This window comes from Mobula hypostoma, chromosome 10 (assembly GCF_963921235.1).
Source record: "Mobula hypostoma chromosome 10, sMobHyp1.1, whole genome shotgun sequence".
Taxonomy (NCBI): Eukaryota; Metazoa; Chordata; class Chondrichthyes; order Myliobatiformes; family Myliobatidae; genus Mobula; species Mobula hypostoma.
In genome coordinates this window covers 14609154-14630323 of record NC_086106.1, presented here as the reverse complement: position 1 = coordinate 14630323, position 21170 = coordinate 14609154, and the positions used below count along the sequence as shown (strand labels likewise).

The 21170-nt window shown below is 55.1% G+C and overlaps 1 protein-coding gene across 1 annotated transcript in view; it reads right to left on the bottom strand.

Annotated features, from left to right (window-relative positions):
- Nucleotides 1-836: 836 nt before the first annotated feature.
- Nucleotides 837-21170, bottom strand: part of spred3 (sprouty related EVH1 domain containing 3) — an 88142-nt gene continuing 67808 nt past the window's right edge. Inside the window, exons 4-6 of the mRNA XM_063060022.1 lie at nucleotides 20752-20813; nucleotides 12559-12720; nucleotides 837-1488 (exon numbers count right to left, since the gene is read on the bottom strand). Coding sequence (XP_062916092.1) covers nucleotides 841-1488; nucleotides 12559-12720; nucleotides 20752-20813 — 872 coding nt within the window. The 3' untranslated portion in view covers nucleotides 837-840. The remainder of the gene's footprint in view (nucleotides 1489-12558; nucleotides 12721-20751; nucleotides 20814-21170) is intronic.

Genomic DNA, 21170 nt, shown 5'->3' with positions numbered 1-21170 from the left:
TCGGAAATCCCCCACGCGGGCTACGGCGTAAAGCGGGTGAGACGAGGTGGGGGGGTGGGAACTACCGAGCAGGTTGCTTGCACGCTGGTCTTCAATCGCAGCTGCGTGCCAGGGCGGGACGAGGGGTCAGACCGTAGGGCCACGGGTGAAGGGGGTGGCGGGAAGTCGGAGAGGTAGGCGTGCGTGTCGGAGGGAGGGAGAGCGAAGATGAAGCACCTTCACGCAAGAGGCGGGCCAGGTGGCGCGTATATACAACGGGAGAGAGCCCGTGTTCCTGGAGCGAAACCCAAACCACTGGACAAGGGAACACCGGCGCCCACACTGATCTGCTGTACAAAGGTAGTTCGGAAGATGAACCGCAAGTATATAAAGGAGGGAAAGAATTCCGCAGAACTCTTCCCCGAGCTCAGGGGCAACCACGTTACTGTAGCAGTGGAGGAAACCTGGACCTCCCATTAGAACAAATTTCACCAGGTACAAATCGGGGGTAATAGATTCTGATGCTGGCCCATCCGTCGGTCCCTGGGTGGGCCTGGGTAGGTAGGGGTCAGTTTGTGAGGGGGAACTGACTTCTAATGACAAGGTACCACCTTATTTAAGTGCATCACACAAGACAGACTGACTTCTAAAGTTAGCCCCCAGTGTCCCATGGACGAGGGGTGCAGTCAAACCAACGCTGCCCTCTCCGGTGCCCGGGTCAGTAAAGACTGGCTAAGGTGAGACAGACGCACAGCCTCAGACTCCGCCACACAGCCGTCCAGACGTCGCCGCGGGACGGCCGCCGCCGTCAAAGCGCCCGTTTGCTTTGCCTTGTTGGAGCCGCTCTCCCCGGGCGGCCGCTCAGCGCACGGCCTTGTGTTTGCCCCCGCAGCAGCCCCAGCGCTCGCCGCAGCGGTGGCAGGCCTGCAGCGGGAGGTAGCAGCACATGCAGGGGGCGAGGAGGGAGAGGGCGGCCAGTGCCAGCCAGCGGGCGCAGAAGTGGCGGCTGCTGGTGTCGCAGGAGCAGGGGTCCGAGTAGTCGCCCTCCGAGTCGGCCATGCAGTGGTAGAGCAGGCTCTCAGCGCACCACATGCAGCTCAGCTGGTGCACGCAGCGCTGCCCGGGGTCGGGCGCGTCCTGGCAGCGGCCCCACCCGTTCTCGCGGTCGCGGAACACGCCGCGGCAGTACACGCAGCGTGACGGGGCGGCGTCCTCCTCGGCGGCAGCGGCGGCGCCCGCCTTCTTCAGGCAGGGCGAGGAGGCGGCGGCGCCGCGGACCCGGCAGGCGGGCGAGCCCCGCGGTGGGCACTCGGACAGGCCGCCGGCGCCCTCCCCCGCCTCGCCCTTGGCGAAGTGCACGCTCAGCTCCGGCTTGTCCTGCTCGCCTGGATGGCCGTGCAGGGCGGCCCTGCGGTAGTCCTCATAGCCCTTGGCCACCCACGGCTCCTTGCAGGGGTTGATGGCCTCCAGCTCCTCCTCCTCGTCTGGCCGGGACGTCCTGCCGGGGACCTGGGGGCACAGAGCACAGCGGCAGCTCCTGACCCACTTCAACTGGCCGAAGGGTGGGGGTGACGGGGTGGAGGTGAGGGTGGGGGTGACGGGGTGAGGGGGGTGACAGGGTGAGGGGGGTGGGGTGAGGGGGGTGGGGGTGACGGGGTGAGGGTGACGGTGAGGATGACGTGGGGTGAGGGTGGGGTGAGGGTGACGGGGCGGGGTGAGGGTGACAGGGTGAGGGTGACGGGATGGGGTGAGGGTGATGGGATGGGGTGAGGGTGACGTGGTGAGGGTGGGGGTGACCGGGTGAGGATGATGTGGGGTGGGGGTGAAGGGGTGGGGTGATGGGGTGAGGGTGACAGGGTGGGGCTGACAGGGTGAGGGGGATGGGGTGGGGTGGAGGTGAGGGTGACGGGGTGGGGTGAGGTGAGGGGGCGGGGGTGGTGGGGTAGGTGTCGTCGCCCACTGCATCCCCTCCCCACCCAGAAAGCAGTCCAGCTCATCCAGTCTACGCCTGCCCCTCGAAAAGTGATCCCACCCATTCCGTTCAGCAAACGAGAGGGTCTGCAGTTGCTGGATAGATACATGGATGGGAGAGGACTGGAGGGTTATGGACTGGGTGCAGGTCGATGGGACTAACGGAATAAAGTTTCGGCACAGACTAGAAGGGCCGAATGGCCTGTTTTCTGTGCTGTAGTGTTCTATGGTTCTATGGAAAACCGAGCATCACACGCACTCAAAATGCTGGGGGAGCTCAGCAGGCCAGGCGGCATCTCTGGAAAAAAGTACCGTCGACGTTTCGGGCCGAAAACCTTTGGCAGGACTCATCCAGCATTGATCCCAATCAACTCTCCACTCCAGCCCACCTATCTTCACCCCACAGCACCCTGGGTGCCCCAGGCAGTGGCCGGGTCCAAGAGGGTAGCACGATTGAATGTCGCTGACTGGCTTGCCCCATCATGAGCTGGCACAGTCTCACTGGGCAGAGTGGCCCAGGTTTTGAACTTCAATGGCTCTTCCTGTTCTACAGTGCCAGACCACCAGTGGAGAAAGACGGTTTGGCAAGCCGGCAGAGAGGCAGAAACTAAGAGCTGCCTCCTGCGGTCAGCTCTCACCAGTAAGCATTGATGCCTGTGGTAATCCGCCCCACGCATTCGGGAGAGGGGCCAAACGCAATGTACCCACTCTGATATCTAAAAGACTTTAGATACTAAATGGAGATATATTTTAAAAAACTGAAAGCTTGGATCAAGAATAACGTGTGATAAAAACACTCAGGAGGTCATGCAGTACCTGTGGAGACAAAAACTGTGTTAAAGTGCCAGGTAGGAAAGAGCGTTAGTTTAAAGCTGCACAGAAATTGTCGGGAGTGGATAGGACAAAGGGAATATCTGTGAGAGGGTGAGGTACGGGTTGCCGTGAGGGTAGGTCGTCTCTTCAAATGGGTTAAGGAGGGCAGCTGAAGGATAAGCACCCCACACAAAATGCTGGAGGAGCTCAGCAGGTCAGGCAGCACCCATGGAATTGAATAGGCAGTTGTTGTTTCGGGCCGAGACCCTTCCTAAGGAATGGCGTTTCTCCGCCTTCTGTGTTACCCATAGACGGGTTAGGGTGGGACATGCTTAGTAGGGCAGTCTGTGATATTTTAATGTTTCCTGTGAGAGAATTTAAATACCAGCCCTTGATGGAACCCCCTGAAAGATTCCCCAGAAGGGATGGACCGGGCGTGATCCTTCACAGCTCACACACAACCCACACGGTTCAGGCCTCAGTTTACCCCCTCTCTCCTTGCACACAGCATCTTGAAGGGAGGGCCAAGCTCCCAGGCTCACAATCCCCCTCAGCTCCACCAGGTAGGGGTCTGGCCTTTCTGCCCCTCACTGCCGGATGGCCCTAGCCCAGTGGGGCCACCCCCTCCGTCCACCGTGGAACACATTGCCCTGCCTGTAGGGAAACCGGAGCAGCAGACATCTCGGTGGACTACAGGCTTGGTGGTTTAAGGGAACACAGAGGAAAAATGCCACTATTACACGGTAAATTCTCAGTTTCTCTCACCATATAGGAGGCCATTTGGCCCATTAAGTCAACACCAGCTCTCAAGAGCATTCAAGGCAGAGATAAATAGGTTTTTGATTAGCCAGGGCATCAAAGGGTGAAAGCAGGGGAGTGGGGATGACTGGAAGAATTGGATCAGCCCATGATTGAATGGCGGAGCAAGCTCGATGGGCTGAATGGCCTACTTCTGCTGCTATGTCTTAAGGTATCTTAATATCATTCCCCAATTATTTCCCTGTAACCTTATCTCTCACCCCTCCCCCCAATTCACACACCAGGAGCAATTTACAGTGACCAATTAACCCATCAGACCTGCACATTCTTGGGATGTAGTTGGAAACCAGAGCTCACGGAGGAAACCCAGGGAGTACGTGCGGACTCCAAGTTGAGGCGGCACTGGAGAAGCTGCTGAGGAGATTCTCCAGGGACGGAGCAGAGACGCTGCGCCGGTTCTATCTGGGGCACAGGTGAGTGAGGGGCGATGTGATTGAGGTAGGTCAGACTATGAGGCATACAGACAGTCAGGGCAGACTGTACCCCTGACAGAGGCAATAAAAACAGAGGCGACTGATTTGGGGCAAGGTGGAAGACATTTAGAGGGGATCTGTGAGAGTCCCTTTTCAACCAGAGTGTGCTAAGTACCCGAAACACATTGCCAGAGATACTGAGAGCAGGACCCCCATCACCCAGGCCATGCCTTGTTCACATTGCTACCATCAGGGAGGAGGTACAGAAGCCTGAAGGCACACACTCAGCGATTCAGGAACAGCTTCTTCCCCTCTTCCATCAGATTTCTGGATGGACATTGATCCCATGAACACTACCTCACTACTTTTTAAAAACAAAATTCCTATTTTTTGCATTATCTATTTAATTTAAGTAATCTACACATATAGTAATTCACAGTTTTCTTTCCCATGAACCATCTTGCTCTCTTTTTGCACGACTTTTTATTATATACAGTACTGTAATTTGCAGTATTTGTCATGTTTGCTACGCACTGCCGCCACAAAACAACAAATTTCACAAGATATGTCAGTATCAAAACCTGATTCTCATTCTGTTTCTGAGCAGGGAGGGAATGACGAATCTGTGGAATTCGTTGCCACAGGCAGCTGTGGAGGCCAAGTCATTGGGTCTATTTAAGGCAGAAGTTTATAGATTCTTGACTGGTCAGGGCATGAAGGGATACGGGGAGAAGGCAGGAGATTGGGGCTGAGAGGGGAAATGGATCAGCCATGATGAAATGGTGGAACGGACTCGATGGTCCGGATGGCCTAATTCTGCTCTTACGGTCTAAGTGGTCACTTGAATTGCCTAGATACAGAAAGCTACTAGTCAAGTGCTGGAAAACTGGACTATTACAGATGGTTCCCCCATGGGTTGGTGTGGTCATGATGGGCCAAATGGCCTGCTTCTGAGACTCAAGACACTGGGAGTCAGATTGTCCCGCGGTCACTGTGGGACAGCAGTACTACCTGCTGAACCATTAACTGCCCAAAATAGTAAGGAGCAGAGAAAATGAATAATAATTTAAAGTAGATACAGAGTTTGCAGATTGCACTAAGAGTGTCTGAGACAGGTTAGGTCCTGAAGGGCAACTGTCCACTGAACTCCTCCAGCCCTGTGTGTGATCCATGTTCCATCATCTGCAGTCATGTGTCTGCCTTCTGTTGCTATTTAATTCCATGACTCTTAATAATTTTTTTCAAGACTGTCTATGATGCAGTTTTATCATTGCGAACCATGCCGGGTCTGACTCCTGGCCTCATGTTCAACGTTCAGTCTGGGTTTAGACCCTGTGTGCGTCACTGCCTGGTATGGAAACACCAATGCCTTTGAATGGAAAATCCTACAAAACAGCGGATTCGGCCCAGCCCATTGCGGGCAAAGCCCTCCCCACCATTGAGCTGTCTATGTGAAACGCTGTTGTAGAAAAGCAGCATCCATCAACAGGAATCCTCACCACCTAAGCCGTGCTCTTTTCTCACTGCTGCCGTCAGGTAGAAGGTACAAGAGCCTCAGGATTTGCACCACCAGGTTCAAGAACAGTTACTACCTCTCAACCATCAGGCTCTTGAATAGAAGTGAGTAACTATACTCACTTTCCCATCCATTGAGATGTTCCCACAACTAATGATCTCACTTTTAGGACTCTTTATCTCATTATCTCATGTTCTCGTTATTTATTGCTATTTATTCCAATGTGGAATAAATTGTGGCTATTTATTGCTATTCCCACAACTAATGATCTCTTTATCTCGTTATCTCATGTTCTCGTTATTTTATTGCTATTTATTTATATTTGCATTTGCACAGTTTGTTGTCTTCTTCCCTCTGGTTGATCTTTCACTGATCCTGTTATAGTTACTATTCTACAGATTTGCTGACTATGCCCACAAGAAATTGAATCTCAGGGTTATATGTGGTGACATAGATGTACTCTGAGATTATAAAATTGACTTGGAACGTTGATGTCTGCAGTACTAACAAATACCAGCAGGTGGCAATGGTGAGCCATTACTGACCCTCCCAACAGCGCCACCGGCAGGCGGACCATCATACTACAATCTGAAGCCATTTGATCTTCTATCACTGGGGCCATTCTGACAGCTTCCCCTCTTGTTGAGTGCTACAACAGGCCAAAGGGACTGAATGGCCAGCTTCTATTTTTTACACGACAGATAGTTGGGCGGGGGAAAAGAACTTTGGTAATGAATAAAGCTGCAGATACTGGAAATTTGACAACCAGGAAAAAAACACGACAGGTCAGAGGAGGAATGAACAGGTGTATAGGTTGCTGAGTATTTAAAAAAAACAGACTCGCTTTTATTGTAATTCTTTAAAAGTAGTTCCTTAGTGTTTTATGTCTAATAAGAGCATTTGAAGTGTAGCACAACAGAAATGGTGCCAGAGGAACTCGGGAATGAACAGAGACTGTGGGAAGTAAAGGATTGGGTCGAAACCCAGCAGGAGACTTTGAGGAGGTGGTCTCCAGAAATTACCCAGCCTCTGACCTGTGGAATTTAAGGAGGCTTTAGTGGTGATCCCCAGTTGCTGATGGTGTGAAGGGCAGGTATGTAGACTCTCTTGGAGGCCAGTAAATACACAAGGTGTGACAGGCCAGGGCCAGAGAGGAGGCAGGTGGAATATAAGGGTGTCAGACGACAGAAGCTAACTATTCCAGGGCCGAGAGGGAGTCAAATTCAGTGGTGAGTCAGGAAGTTTGTAACATGCCGAGTCAAAATGTGAGGTTTTAGCTCACTTTGGTCCACACTGGAATAGTGCAGGACAGGTGAGCCAGAGTAGGAATGGGTTGGAGAACTAAAGAGGTTGGAAACTCAGAGTCATGCTTGTGACTGAGGCGACGCGGGAGAGCGAATCGTCAAGATGGCTGTCGGAGGCCTCCCCACTCTCTCTCTCTTTCGATGGTGAGTGGGAGTTTGCTGATTCTCGAGTCAGGGGAACTTGAATAAGGGACGGTGCACATTGTAACATTGAAACAGCGTTGTCGCCCCCCCCCCTTGCTGCAGAAGGAGTGATATCTCTCCTTAGAGAGAGAGAGAGCACCTGTTGGGATGGACAGTAGTTTTTGATGGACTCTAGTTCATGGTCTCTGGGAGCTTGCTATTGTTTGCCTGGTGAGTGGTGGTGGTGGTGGGGGAACTGATGCTTTTTGCTGGAACAAGTAGGGTAGGGGGTGGATTGTTGCTTTGCTGCTGTTTGTGTGTGGGAAGAACGAGGTCGCTTTGGGGTTCTAACGCTTTTCTGTAATTTATTCTTTGGGATTTTTTTCCCTGTGTTTCGAGGATGTCTGTGAAGAGTAAGAATTTCAGGTTGTATACTGTACACGTTCTCTAACATTGAATTGAACCATGGACCATTGAATGGAGGTGTTCTGCGAGGAGCTCCCAGTACAGGAAACAGCCTCTCCTCTATGAACTCTGCCTATACTTCTCACTGACTCGGTGAAGCAGCTGATATAATCAAAGGCATTCTCTCTTCTCCCATCCTACCTTTGGGCAGAAGATACAGGGCAACACACACAAAATGCTGGAGGAACTCAGCAGGTCAGGCAGCATCCATGGAAATGAACAAGCAGTTGACATTTTGAGCTGTGACCCTGCTTCAGGACTGGAAAGGAAGGGTGGGTGGGGGGGGGCGGGAGAGACGCCAGAATAAAATAGTGGGGGGAGGGGAAGGAGGCTAGCTGCAAGGTGATAGGTGAAGCCAGGTGGGTGGGAAAGGTCAAGGGCTGGAGAGGAAGGAATCTGATAGGAGAGGAGAGTGGACCCTAGGAGAAAGGGAAGGAGGAGAGGCACCAGGTAGAGTTGATAGTCAGGTGAGAAGAGTGGGGAATAGAAGAGGAGATGGGGAAGGGAATTTTTTTTACTAGAAGGAGAAATCGATATTCATGCCATCAGGTTGGAGGCTACCCAGATGGAATATAAGGTGTTGCTCCTCCACCTCGAGAGTGGCCTCATTGTGCACAAGATGCAAGAAGATATTAAAGCCTGAATGCACATACTACCAGGGTGAAGGACAGCTTCTATTCCACTGTTACCAGACTCTTGTACGATCAGATGGACTCTTGACCTCACAATCTACCTTGATACGGTCTTGCACTTTATTGTTCTGCACTGCACTTTTTCGGTAGAGTTTACACTTTATTCTGCATTGTTATTGTTTTACCTTGGTCTAACCTCAATGCACGGTATAATGATCTGATCTGTATGCAAGGCAAGCTTTTCACTGTGACAATATTAAACCAGTTCCAATACCCTCATCTGTGTTTCATTTTGCCAGAGTGGAGGAGAGAAGCATTGCGAGCAAGGCACTGAACCCTTTAGAGCTGAGCGTGGACTGTAGATTAAATTTAAAATGCAACTCTGGACAAGAGGGTCCTAGAGTTGTGATACCACAGTTGATTGAAAACCAGACTCTGCTGATTAACATTAACCTTGGGTGTCTGGACTGTGTGTGTGAAGAAGGGGGTGTGAAGGTTGTACGTAATTCAAAGGAAGCATTGTAAATATAGAATTGTCCTTTGATCTTTAGCATATAAAATATCATGTCATTTCTTCCTCTGATAGGGTCTCAATGTGATGCCTGCTGCTCATTTTTGTTGAATAAAACAGTTAGTATCCTCTCTGGTGACTTTGTGTCTGTTTCTGTGTGTGTGTGTGTGTGTGTGTGTGTGTGTGTGTGTGTGTGAGAGAGAGAGAGAGAGAGAATGTGAGAGAAAGAGAACAGGCCCTTCAGCCCGACTGGTCTGTGCTGACCCAGACGACCCATCCAAACCAGTCTCATTTGCTAGTGGTTGGCCCATAACCTTTTAAACCAGGGGTTCCCAACCTGGGGTCCATGAACGCCTTGTTTAATGGTATTGCTCTGTGGCCCAAAAAAAAGGTTGGGAACCCTTGTATTAAACCTTTCCTATCCAGGTACAATAACAACTTCTAAAACAATCATGGTAATGGGACCATGATTGCCTACGTCACACAACATGGCTCACAATGATGATAAGTTCTCCTCCCAGTCTCCTACACTTTGAGGAATAAAATCCTAGCCTGTCCAACTCAGTCCCTCAGGTACTGGCTAAATCATTGTCTATCTTCCCTGCACTTTTTCCAGCTTAATATCACCTTTCCTATGGCAGGGTGCCACCAGGAGGACCACAACCTTGTCGTAGGGTTTGGAGGCTTGCGAGCCTCACTGACGCGGAGAGCTACGTTGGCTGGAGTCAGGGCTTGGTGCTTTGGCTCTTGGTAGTGTCGCCAGTGCCAAAAAGGTGCAACAGCCCGGGAGAGGTTTCACTGCTAACGTAATGGTCGTTCTGTAGATGCCATGTTTGGGTTAGGGTTAGAGATAACGGGTGCTCTGGAAGGGGAACCCCCAATAGGGGAGTGCGTTTTTGTGTTGTCTGCCTGACGCTGGTGTGGAGCTGGGGTCTTTGTTCGGCGGGAGAGGAAGAGAAAAGACACTGGAGAGAACCGGTTGCAGGATTCAACCCGATGGGGGACCATGGCTCGATGGAGCAAGATGCCGAGGTCTACTGAGGATCGGTGAATATGACTTTTGGGAAGAGTTGAGCTCCAACTTGCGCATATCTGACTTTTTAAATTACAATGGGCCATTTTTGTTTTTATCTTATTTTTCTCTTTACTAACCCTTTAGTTAAGATTCATAACTATAATTCCTTTAATCGTATGCAGTGTGCTGTCTGTTATTCGTTGGCACCGAGTTGTAACAGGGCAGCAAATTACACAGCATCCACACAAACCGGGGTTCGGGATGGGAGAGCCGTCCCAATCTCACGGTTTTGGCGGGACTGGAGTGCGTATTCCCGAGACTCACGCAGCCCAAGGAAACCAGAGGGGCTTTCGCAGGTCAAAAGGTAGAGGCCAGATCAGTGTGACTGTGTAGGTACGTCTCTCTGTGTGTAGGTGTGTGTCTTTCTGTGTGTAGGTGTGTGGCTGTGTGTAGGTGTGTGACTGTGTACGTGTCTGACTGTAGGTGTGTGACTGTGTAGGTGACTGACTGTAGATGTGTGACTGTGTGGGTGTGTGTAGATGAGTGTAGGCTTTTTTTGTCTGTGTTTAAAGGTGTGTGCCTATATGTAAACATGTGAGTGTGTGTTTCTGTGTGTGTCTGTGTATAAGTGTATGACTGTGTAGGTGTGTGTCTCTCTGTGTATAGGTGTGTGACTGTAGATGTGTGACTGTGTGGGTGTGTGCAGATGAGTGTAGGCTTTTTTTGTCTGTGTGTAGGTGTGTGGGTGTGTGTAAGTGTGTGACTGTGTAGGTGTCTGACTGTGTAGGTGTGTGACTGTAGATGTGTGGGTGTGTGCAGATGAGTGTAGGCTTTTTCTGTCTGTGTGTGAAGGTGTGTGTCTATATGTAAGCATGTGAATGTGTGTTTCTGTGTGTGTGTGTGTGTGTGTGTGTGTGTGGGGTGTAGGTGTGATGTGTGTGTGTGGGGTGTAGGTGTGATGTGTGTGCGTGTGTGTCTGGATACAATTGAGTGGAGTACTCAGCCACATCGCCTCTCAAAGATCCACGTCAGGGAAGAAAGGACACTGACCCTGGAAGCGGAAACTACCCGCATGCCTGCAGGCGAGGGAGTGGGTGACCGAAGTGGCTGTTAGTACAACAGGCTTCACAGTGACAGGGACGTCCAGTTACAATCGTACACGACCAATGTGTGGCATCTCCTTGAGGAAAGGCGTGCTCTGGAGAACCCCCTGGAGTTCATTGCCACCACTGGCTGTCAAGGCCAGATCATTGGGTTATTTGCAATGAAGGCTGGTAGGTTCTTGATTGGTGGGAGAGAGGTTGAGAGGGTAAGTGGATCAGCCATGATCGAGTGGTGGGGTGAAATTGATGGGCTGAATGGCCTAGTCCTGTTCCTATATCTTATTAACTTACGGTCTTCGTATAGTGGGAGTTCAGCGAAATGTCACCACTCTGTTTCCCGGATCGGAGGGCTGACATGGTGAGGTGGGCTTGGTTGAAACCTGGAGTTCAGAAGAATGAGGTGGGGCAGGAAGGATCAGATACAGAAGTTCTGGTGACGGTGGTGTCGTGGACCAGAGATCACTATGGCAAGAAGCAACGGGAGGCCATTTGGCACTGGGATAAGGAGACATTTCCCTGGGATGAGGAGAACCCGGGGCATTCTCTATCACGGGGGGGGCATCTGAGGTTGAATCACCACATGTGGTTAAATAGGCCACAGTTATCAGCCGAGGTCTGAATGAAGAAGCTGTCTGATCATTAAAATCCCACAATTCCGGGCGACTTGAGGATTTTGACAGGCCGAGGGACTGTAAGGCCATGGGGGGAGGGGTCTCTGGGGATCTAATGTTTTTTTTCTGTCAATCATTCTTTGGGTTCTTTTTCGTGGATGTCTGTGAAGAGTAAGAATTTCTGGGTGTATACTGTATACATTCTCTGATACCAAATTGAACCATTGAAACTTGGGTTGTTCTCATTGGATCATCAGAGGCTAAGGGGAGACCTGGCAAAAGCTTATAAAATTATGGGAGGCAGGGATAGAGTAGACAGTCCGAGCCTTTTTCTGGGGGGAATGTCAAACTCTGGAGGACATGCCTCAAAGTGTGGACGAAATCACCCTACATTCCGACTGGGAAACCTCCAACCTGATGGCATGATTATCTATTTCTCTTTCTGGTAAAAAGAAAATTCCCTCCTCCTCCCCACTTCCTCTATTCCCCACTCCGGCCTCTCGCTTCTTCTCACCTCCAACTCCCTCCTCCTTCCTCATTCTCCCATGGTCCGCTCTCCTCTCCTATCAGAATCATTCTTCTCCAGCCCTTCACCTTTCCCAAACACCGGCTTCACCCATCACCTTTCCAGCTTTCCCTCTCCCCCCACCTCTTATTCGGGCACCTTCCCCCCCCCCGCCACCCCGACCCCCACTTCTCAGACCCGAAGAAGGGCCTCGGCCCCGAAACACCGACTGTTTGTTCGTTTCTGTCGACGCTGCCTGGCCTGCTGGGTCCCTCCAGCGTTTCGTGCAGCGTTGCTGGAAGGCGCGAGGCGGGAAGTTGAAGGGAGACGCGCAGGGCGGTTTTGGCGGCTGCCGGGGTGTGGCGGTGGAGGCCGCTCCGACGGAGGCGGGGAAGGTGGAGACAGGGACCGTGTACAGGCCGAAGGGATTAACTTTAATTCAGCATCATGTTACGGCACACACATTATGGGCCTGAGCTGTACCATTCTCTGCTGTGCGTTAAAAGGTAATTCAAGGAGCTGGCCATGGATTGATGGGCTGAATGGCCTCCTGCTCCTTGTCACTACTACAGAACGCTCTCCCCCTGGGTCACCTGGGCCTTACAGCATCATCCTCCCTGAGCCTCAATCCAATGTGGCGTGAAGGGGTCTGGAGATTCAGACTCGCCCCACCATGCCTCGGGCCTACTGAGGTGGGAAGGCCACACTACTACAGAGGTGGTGGGGAAGAGGCGGAGGAAAGGCGGCGGGTACGGGTGGGACGCCGGTGACCGGTTACCTGGCCGTGTGGCGTGTCTGCCTCGGTGTGACTGAGCCAGAATTCATCGGAGACGGGAGACCGGATATAGCAGCTGCAGGACGATTCGCTGGTTACTATGGTGATGTGTTTCGGGAGCATCTCCTTCCTGCTGTTGGACGATGACTCGCTGTCCGTGCGCGTCTAAAAGGCAAATGAAGACCGTCGGAGAGGCGGGTACAGGGCCCGGGCCACCGGCTCCAACGCCTGGACGTGGGCCCCACGTTTCCACTGGATCCTCCCTCTCTGCTTTCGGCATCAGCGTCTCCGATCACCCTCCTTCACTCCCGGCACTCTGTCCTCCCTCCACCGGCCTCCCTCATTCCCTAGTGTCCACCCTCTCATTCCCCAAGGGCCCCTCCTCTGCACGCCTCTATTGACCCCTCTCTTTACCCTCATCTCCTGCCCCCTCCCAAACACCTCATTCCACAGTTTCCTCTCCCTCCCTCTATTTCTGTTTCCCCCTCTCCATCCGCTCTAATCTCTCCATTCCCATCCCCTCCCTCCCTTCCAGCACCCCTTTCCCCTTCATTGGGACTGTGAGGGATATTAATTCAGCCTCGATTGAATGGCGGGGCAGACTCGATGGGCTGGATGGCCCAAGTCTGCTGCCATGTCTTATGGTCATGATCTTGTACCTTCCCTCCACGACCTCTCAACCCCCTTCCCTCCACGACCTCTCAACTCCCTTCCCTCCACGATCTCTCAACTCCCTTCCCTCCACGACCTCTCAACTCCCTTCCCTCCACGATCTCTCAACTCCCTTCCCTCCACGACCTCTCAACCCCCTTCCCTCCACGATCTCTCAACTCCCTTCCCTCCACGACCTCTCAACCCCCTTCCCTCCACGACCTCTCAACCCCCTTCCCTCCACAACCTCTCAACTCCCTTCCCTCCACTCCTCCACTCGCCTGCCCCTCTATATTTTTTCTCATTCCCCACTCCCCTTTTTACTTCCAACTTTCTTACACCCTGCTCTCCCCGTCTTAATTTCTCACACTTACCCTCACCTTTTATCCTCTCTCTCGACATGCCTATGTTTCCATTGTCTCCCTGTCCTTCCCAATCCCCTATGGTCCATCCCTTCCCTCCCTGTCTTTCCCATTCTCCTCCCTGTCTCTCCCGGTCCACTCCCTGTCTCTTCCTGTCTCTCCCAGGCCCCCCCTGGTCTATCTCGGTCTCGCCCATTCTCTTCCCTGACCTTCCCAGACCCCTCCCTGCCCCATTCACCATTCTTCATCTTCCCCAATTCCCAGTGGCCGACGTTCCATCTCGTAATCGCACACCCACATCCCACCCACCTGCACTCCCTCCCTTCACGTTAACCCTTCGCACTCGCTCCTCCTCACTCTAAACATTGATACTCCCTCCTCATGCTCCCCTACCCTCCCTTCACTTTCATTCTTCCTCCCCCATTCCCTGTCCCAAACATTCCCACCACCCACCGTGATCTCCAGCTCACACTCCCCCTCCCCCTCTTCCCTCACACTCCCTCCCCTCTCCCCTCACACTCCCTCGCCTTCTCCACTCACACTCCTCTACCCCCTCCCCTCACACTCCCTCCCCCTCACACTCCCCCTCCCCCTCACACTCCCCCCTCCCCTCACACTCCTCTCCCCGCTCCCCTCACACTCCCTCCTCTCCCCCCACACTCCCCTCTCCCCTCACACTCCCCTCTCCCCTCACATTCCCTCCCCCTCTCCCCTCACACACCTTCCCCCCTCCCCTCACACTCTCTCCCCTCACTTTCATTCTCCCTCCCCCATTCCCTGTCCCAAACATTCCCACCACTCACCGTGATCTCCAGCTCACACTCCCCCTCCCCCCTTCCCTCACACTCCCTCCCCCCTCTCCCCTCACACTCCCTCCCCTCTCTCCTCACACTCCCTCGCCTTCTCCACTCACACTCCTCTCCCCCTCTCCACTCACACTCCTCTCCCCCTCTCCCCTCACACTCCCTCCTCCTCCCCCTCACACTCTCTCCCCTCTCCCCTCACACTCCTCTCCCCCTCTCCCCTCACACTCCCTCCCCCTCACCTCACACTCCCCCTCTCCTCACACTCCCTCCCCCTCTCCCCTCACACACTCTCCCCCCTCCCCTCACACTCTCTCCCCTCACTTTCATTCTCCCTCCCCCATTCCCTGTCCCAAACATTCCCACCACTCATCGTGATCTCCAGCTCACACTCCCCCTCCCCCTCTTCCCTCACACTCCTCTCCCCCTCACACTCCTCTCCCCTCACACTCCCTCCCCTCTCCCCTCACACTCCCTCGCCTTCTCCACTCACACTCCTCTCCCCCTCTCCCCTCGCACTCCCTCCCCCTCACACTCCTCTCCCCTCACACTCCCTCCCCCCTCTCCCCCACACTCCCTCCCCTCTCCCCTCACACTCCTTCGCCTTCTCCACTCACACTCCTCTCCCCCTCTCCCCTCACAATCCCTCCCCTCTCCCCTCACACTCCCTCGCCTTCTCTACTCACATTCCTCTCCCCCTCTCCCCTCACACTCCCCTCTCCCCTCACACACCCTCCCCCCTCTCCCCTCACCCTCCCCTCACCCTCCCCTCTCCCCTCACACTCCCTCCCCACTCTCCCCTCACACTCCCTCATCTCTCCCCTCACACTCCCTCGTCTTCTCCACTCACACTCCCTCCCCCCTCTCCCCTCACACTCCCTCGCCTTCTCCACTCACACTCCTCTACCCCCTCCCCTCACACTCCCTCCCCCTCACACTCCCCCTCCCCCTCACACTCCCCCCTCCCCTCACACTCCTCTCCCCCACTCCCCTCACACTCCCTCCTCTCCCCCTCACACTCCCCTCTCCCCTCACACACCTTCCCCCTCCCCTCACACTCTCTCCCCTCACTTTCATTCTCCCTCCCCCATTCCCTGTCCCAAACATTCCCACCACTCACCGTGATCTCCAGCTCACACTCCCCCTCCCCCTCTTCCCTCACACTCCCTCCCCCCTCCCCTCTCTCCTCACACTCCCTCGCCTTCTCCACTCACACTCCTCTCCCCCTCTCCCCTCACACTCCCTCCTCCTCCCCCTCACACTCCCTCCCCTCTCCCCTCACACTCCCTCGTCTTCTCCACTCACACTCCTCTCCCCCTCTCCCCTCACACTCCCTCCCCTCTCCCCTCACACTCCCTCCCCTCTCCCCTCACACTTCCTCCCCCTCTCCCCTCACACACTCTCCCCCCTCCCCTCACACACTCTCCCCCCTCCCCTCACACTCTCTCCCCTCACTTTCATTCTCCCTCCCCCATTCCCTGTCCCAAACATTCCCACCACTCACCGTGATCTCCAGCTCACAGTCCCCTTCCCCCTCTTCCCTCACACTCCCTCCCCCCCCTCTCTCCTCACACTCCCTCGCCTTCTCCACTCACACTCCTCTCCCCCTCTCCCCTCACACTCCCTCCTCCTCCCCCTCACACTCCCTCCCCTCTCCCCTCACACTCCCTCGTCTTCTCCACTCACACTCCCTCCCCTCTCCCCTCACACTCCCTCCCCTCTCCCCTCACACACTCTCCCCCTCCCCTCACACTCTCTCCCCTCACTTTCATTCTCCCTCCCCCATTCCCTGTCCCAAACATTCCCACCACTCATCGTGATCTCCAGCTCACACTCCCCCTCCCCCTCTTCCCTCACACTCCTCTCCCCCTCTCCCCTCACACTCCCCTCTCCCTCCCTCCCCCCTCTCCCCTCACACTCCCTCCCCTCTCCCCTCACACTCCCTCGCCTTCTCCACTCACACTCCTCTCCCCTCACACTCCCTCCCCCCTCTCCCCTCACACTCCCTCCCCTCTCCCCTCACACTCCCTCACCTTCTCCACTCACAATCCTCTCCCCCTCTCCCCTCACAATCCCTCCCCTCTCCCCTCACACTCCCTCGCCTTCTCTACTCACATTCCTCTCCCCCTCTCCCCTCACACTCCCTCCCTCTCTCCCTCACACTCCCTCCCTCTCTCCCTCACACTCCCTCCCACTCTCCCTCACACTCCCTCCCTCTCTCCCTCACACTCCCTCCCACTCTCCCTCACACTCCCTCCCTCTCTCCCTCACACTCCCTCGCCTTCTCCACTCACACTCCCTCCCCCCTCTCCCCTCACACTCCCTCGCCTTCTCCACTCACACTCCTCTACCCCCTCCCCTCACACTCCCTCCCCTCTCCCCTCACACTCCCTCGTCTTCTCCACTCACACTCCCCCTCTTCCCTCACATTCCCTCCCCACTCCCCTCACACTCCCTCCCACCTCCCCTCACTCCCTCCCCCTCCCCTCACTCTCCCTCCCTCTCTCCCTCACACTCCCTCCCACTCTCCCTCACACTCCCTCCCACTCTCCCTCACACTCCCTCCCTCTCTCCCTCACACTCCCTCCCTCTCTCCCTCACACTCCATTCCCCCCACCTCTCACACTCCCTCCACCTCTCCCCTCACACTCATCCACTCTCCCCTCACACCCCCCTCCCCCACACTCCCTCCCCTCTCCCCTCACATTCCATCCACCTCTCCCCTCACACTCCACCTCTCCCCTCACACTCACTCCCCCAACACTCCCCCCTCCCCTCACACTCCACCTCTCCCCTCACACTCCCTCCCTCTCTCCCCTCACACTCCCTCCCTCTCTCCCTCACACTCCCTCCCTCTCTCCCTCCAACACTCCCTCCCTCTCTCCCTCACACTCCCTCCCTCTCTCCCTCACACTCCCTTCCCTCTCCCCTCACTCCCACCCCCACTCCCCTCACACTCCCTCCCCACTCTCCCCTCACACTCTCTCCCCCCTCTCCCCTCACACTCCCTCCCCCTCCCAACACTCCTTCCCCTTTCCTCCCACTCTCCCCCTACCCCTCTCCCCTCACACTCCCTCCCCTCATACTCCTTCCTCCTCCCCCTCACACTCCTTCCCCCTCCCCCTCACACTCCCTCCCCCTCACACTCCCTCCCCCTCCCCCTCACACTCCCTCCTCCTCTCACACTCCCCTCTCCCCTCACACTCCATTCCCCCCAACCCTCACACTCCATCCGCTCTCCCCTCACACTCCATTCCCCCCAACCCTCACACTCCCTCCCCTCTCCCCCACACTCCATTCCCCCACCCCTCACTCCCTTCCCTCTCCCCTCACACTCCATCTCCTCTCCCCTCACACTCCATTCCCTCTCCCCTCACACTCCATCCGCTCTCCCCTCACACTCCATTCCCCCCAACCCTCACACTCCCTCCCCTCTCCCCCACACTCCATTCCCCCACCCCTCACTCCCTCCCTCTCTCCCCTCACACTCCCTCCCCCTCTCCCTCACACTCCCTCCCCTCTCCCCTACACTCCCTCCCTCCTCTCCCCTCACTCCCTCCACCTTTCCCCTCACACTCCATCCCCCTTCTCCCCTCACAATCCCTCCCCCTTCTCCCCTCACACTCCCTCCCCCTTTCCCCCCACACTTCCCCTCCCCCTCTCCCCACACTCCCTTCTCTCTCCCCTCACACTCCCTCCCCCACTCTCCTTACACTCCCTCCCCTCACACTCCTTCCCCCTCCCCCTCACACTCCCTCCTCCTCTCCCCTCACACTCCCTCCCTCTCTCCCTCACACTCCCCTCCCACTCTCCCTCACACTCCCTCCTCTCCCCTCACTCCCTTCCCTCCTCTTACCTCACACTCCCTCCCCTCTCCCCTCACACTCCTTCCCCCTCCCCCTCACACTCCCTCCTCCTTTCCCACACTCCCTCCTCCTTTCCCTCACACTCCCCTCCCACTCTCCCCTCACAATCCCTCTCCCCTCACACTCCCTCCTCTCCCCTCACACTCCCCCATCTCCCCTCACACTCCCCTCCCTCTCCCCTCACACTTCCTCCCCCCTCAAACTCCTTTCCCTCTCCCTTCACACTCCTTTCCCTCTCCCCTCACACTCCCCTCCCCTCCTCTCACACTACCCCTTCTCCCCTCACACTCCCTCCCCACTCCCCTCACACTCCCTCCCTCCCCCTCACACTCCCTCCCTCTCTCCCTCACACTCCCTCCCTCTCTCCCTCACACTCCCTCCCTCTCTCCCTCACACTCCCTCCCACTCTCCCTCACACTCCCTCCCTCTCTCCCTCACACTCCCTCCCTCTCCCCTCCCACTCTCCCCTCAACTCCCTCCCCCTCTCCCCTCAACTCCCTCCCCCTCTCCCCTCACATTCCATTCCCTCTCCCCTCACACTCCTTCTCCCCTCTCCCCTCATACTCCTTCTCCCCTCTCCCCTCATACTCCCTCCCCCTCACACTCCCTCCCCCTCTCCCCCCACACTACCCCTCCCCTCACACCCTCCCCCCTCCCGTTTGGAGGAACACGATGTTGAAAGAGAATTTGCCTCCTCGCCCAGCATCACTGGGGCTACGTGGTAGCCTGGCAACACGGGAGCACGATGGTTGCTGTGACGCTACTACAGCTCGGGAGTTCGGAGTTCAATTCCAGCGAAAGTTTGTACTTTCTCCCTGTGACCGTGTAGGTTTCCTCCAGGTGCTCCAGTTTCCTCCCACAGTCCAAAGACGTACCGGTTGGTAGGTTAATTGGTCATTGTAACTTGTCCCGTGATCAGGCTAGGGTTAAATTGGGGGTTGCTGGGCAGTGGGGCTCAGTGGGCCAGAAGTGTCTATTTTTGCACCGTATCTCAATTAAATAAACTTAACGTACCCAATCACATGCAGCGCAGGTCACGTGACCCATTGTTCCAGACGGCTGAGGTGAGTTGGGGATTAGGAGGTGCATCCTAGGATTGAATTGCGCCTCACTCTGGTGGTCCACGGCTCATTCAGTGAGCAGATGCTGACCTGTGACCTCAGTCCACCTCCTGCCACCCACCACCCCCCCCCGAACCTTTGCTTCGTAGAAGTATCTCAGATTTAAAACTAACTATTGATTACCATTCATCAAAGAGCTTCTCTATGTATGGAAGTTTTTTTTAAGCCAAATTCTCAGCCATCTTCCCCAACACTTGGAGAACTTTCACCACGTTCCCTCTAATTCCAGTTCAGGAGGCACTTTGTCTTTGAGAGCATTTTGCTCTAAAGCAACTCTTTCCATGTCCATATTTCCACGTGGTCTTATGATTATAGGCCATTCAGCCCATCTAGATCATGCTGGCCCACAGAGTATTCCCACATCACCCCCCCCACTAATTTTCCCTGTAACTGTCTTCCCCAAACTCCCATCAACCCACCCCAGAGTCTACCACTTAGCTACAGACTGGGGAGCAATTTACGGTGTCCAATTAGGCCACCGTCCCGCAAGTCTTTGGGATGGGGGGGGGGTGGGGAACTGGAGCAACTGGTCACAGGGAGTGCATGCAAACTCCACACAGCCAGCACCAGAGATCAGGATTAAACCCGGGTCTCTGGATCAGTGATATCTCTCTATCTTTGGCTACATGGAAGGAATCCTCATTGCTATTTCCATAACAATTTTCTTTTCCCAGTCAGGGTTGTTTTCCCAATCTGGAGGACCAGTGGACCACACTTAGTCTGGCCTCTGCCCTTTGACCTGTTTGTCATGGGTGACCCTGCCAAGAGCCAAAGCACAAGGCCCTGACTCCAGCCGACATCGCTCTCCAGGTCATTGAGGCACGCAAGACTCCAAACCCTACGACAAGGTTGTGGTCCTCTTGGAGCTGTGCCCTGCAGGAAGTAAATCAAACGCACCAGCTCTGAAAGGTCTCTGAGCTTGGTTTCTGCCTCCACAGATGCCGCCTGTTCCTAACATTGTTTTTATCCCTTGCTGCAGGAGGTGGACGGCGATGCTCCAAGTGTGGCCTACCCAGGGCTATACAGACTGCAACGTTAACTCGCGGGTCTTGAACTCAATCCCCTGACTAGTGAAGGCCAACACGCCATACGCCTTCTTAACCATCCCCTCAGCTTAAGGGGTCTACGGAGATTTTGCAGCTGGTCTTACCTGCACTGGGACCACGGGCGGATCCAGGCTCACACCAATGCATTTAATGCTTTAGCTGCACCCTGAGATGCATTGCCGTGCCACTTGCTGGGCTTCAAGCTGTTCAGGGAGACTAGCGCCAGCTTCTTGGGGGAACCCGAGGACGGGCAGAGGCTGGGTGTGCCAGCGGTGCCCACATGCTGAAGGAGCGCAGCAAAACACCAGAGCAGAGGCCACCCCAGCGATCGGCGGCCGTTTACTTACGGCAGTGATGTCCTCGGCGGCGTCAGCTCCTCCCTGACTCGGTGAGGAAGAGGTCAGAGACCCTGCGGGGAGGACGGAGAGGCGAGTGAGCGGGTGGTGGAGGAGTGGGGGGGGGGGAAGCGAGGCTGTCACAGCACGTCAGACGCATCGTTACCCCACACTGAGTGCCCGGGGTCCACGCCACAGCTACAGCGAGCTGGGCGCAGGTTACAGATTTGATAATGGGCACCGATGGGAGGTAAAAGTTATAGTCTCGAACCCCGGAGGTGGGGTATACAAAGCTGCTGATCTCCAGGAAGGATTTATAGTTGGAAATAATTCAAAGATTTGGAGGAATTGCCAATTCCCTGCAAATGATTGCCAAATCTGCTGAGAGGACCTTAAGACCATAAGACATAGGACAAGAATTCAGCCAATGG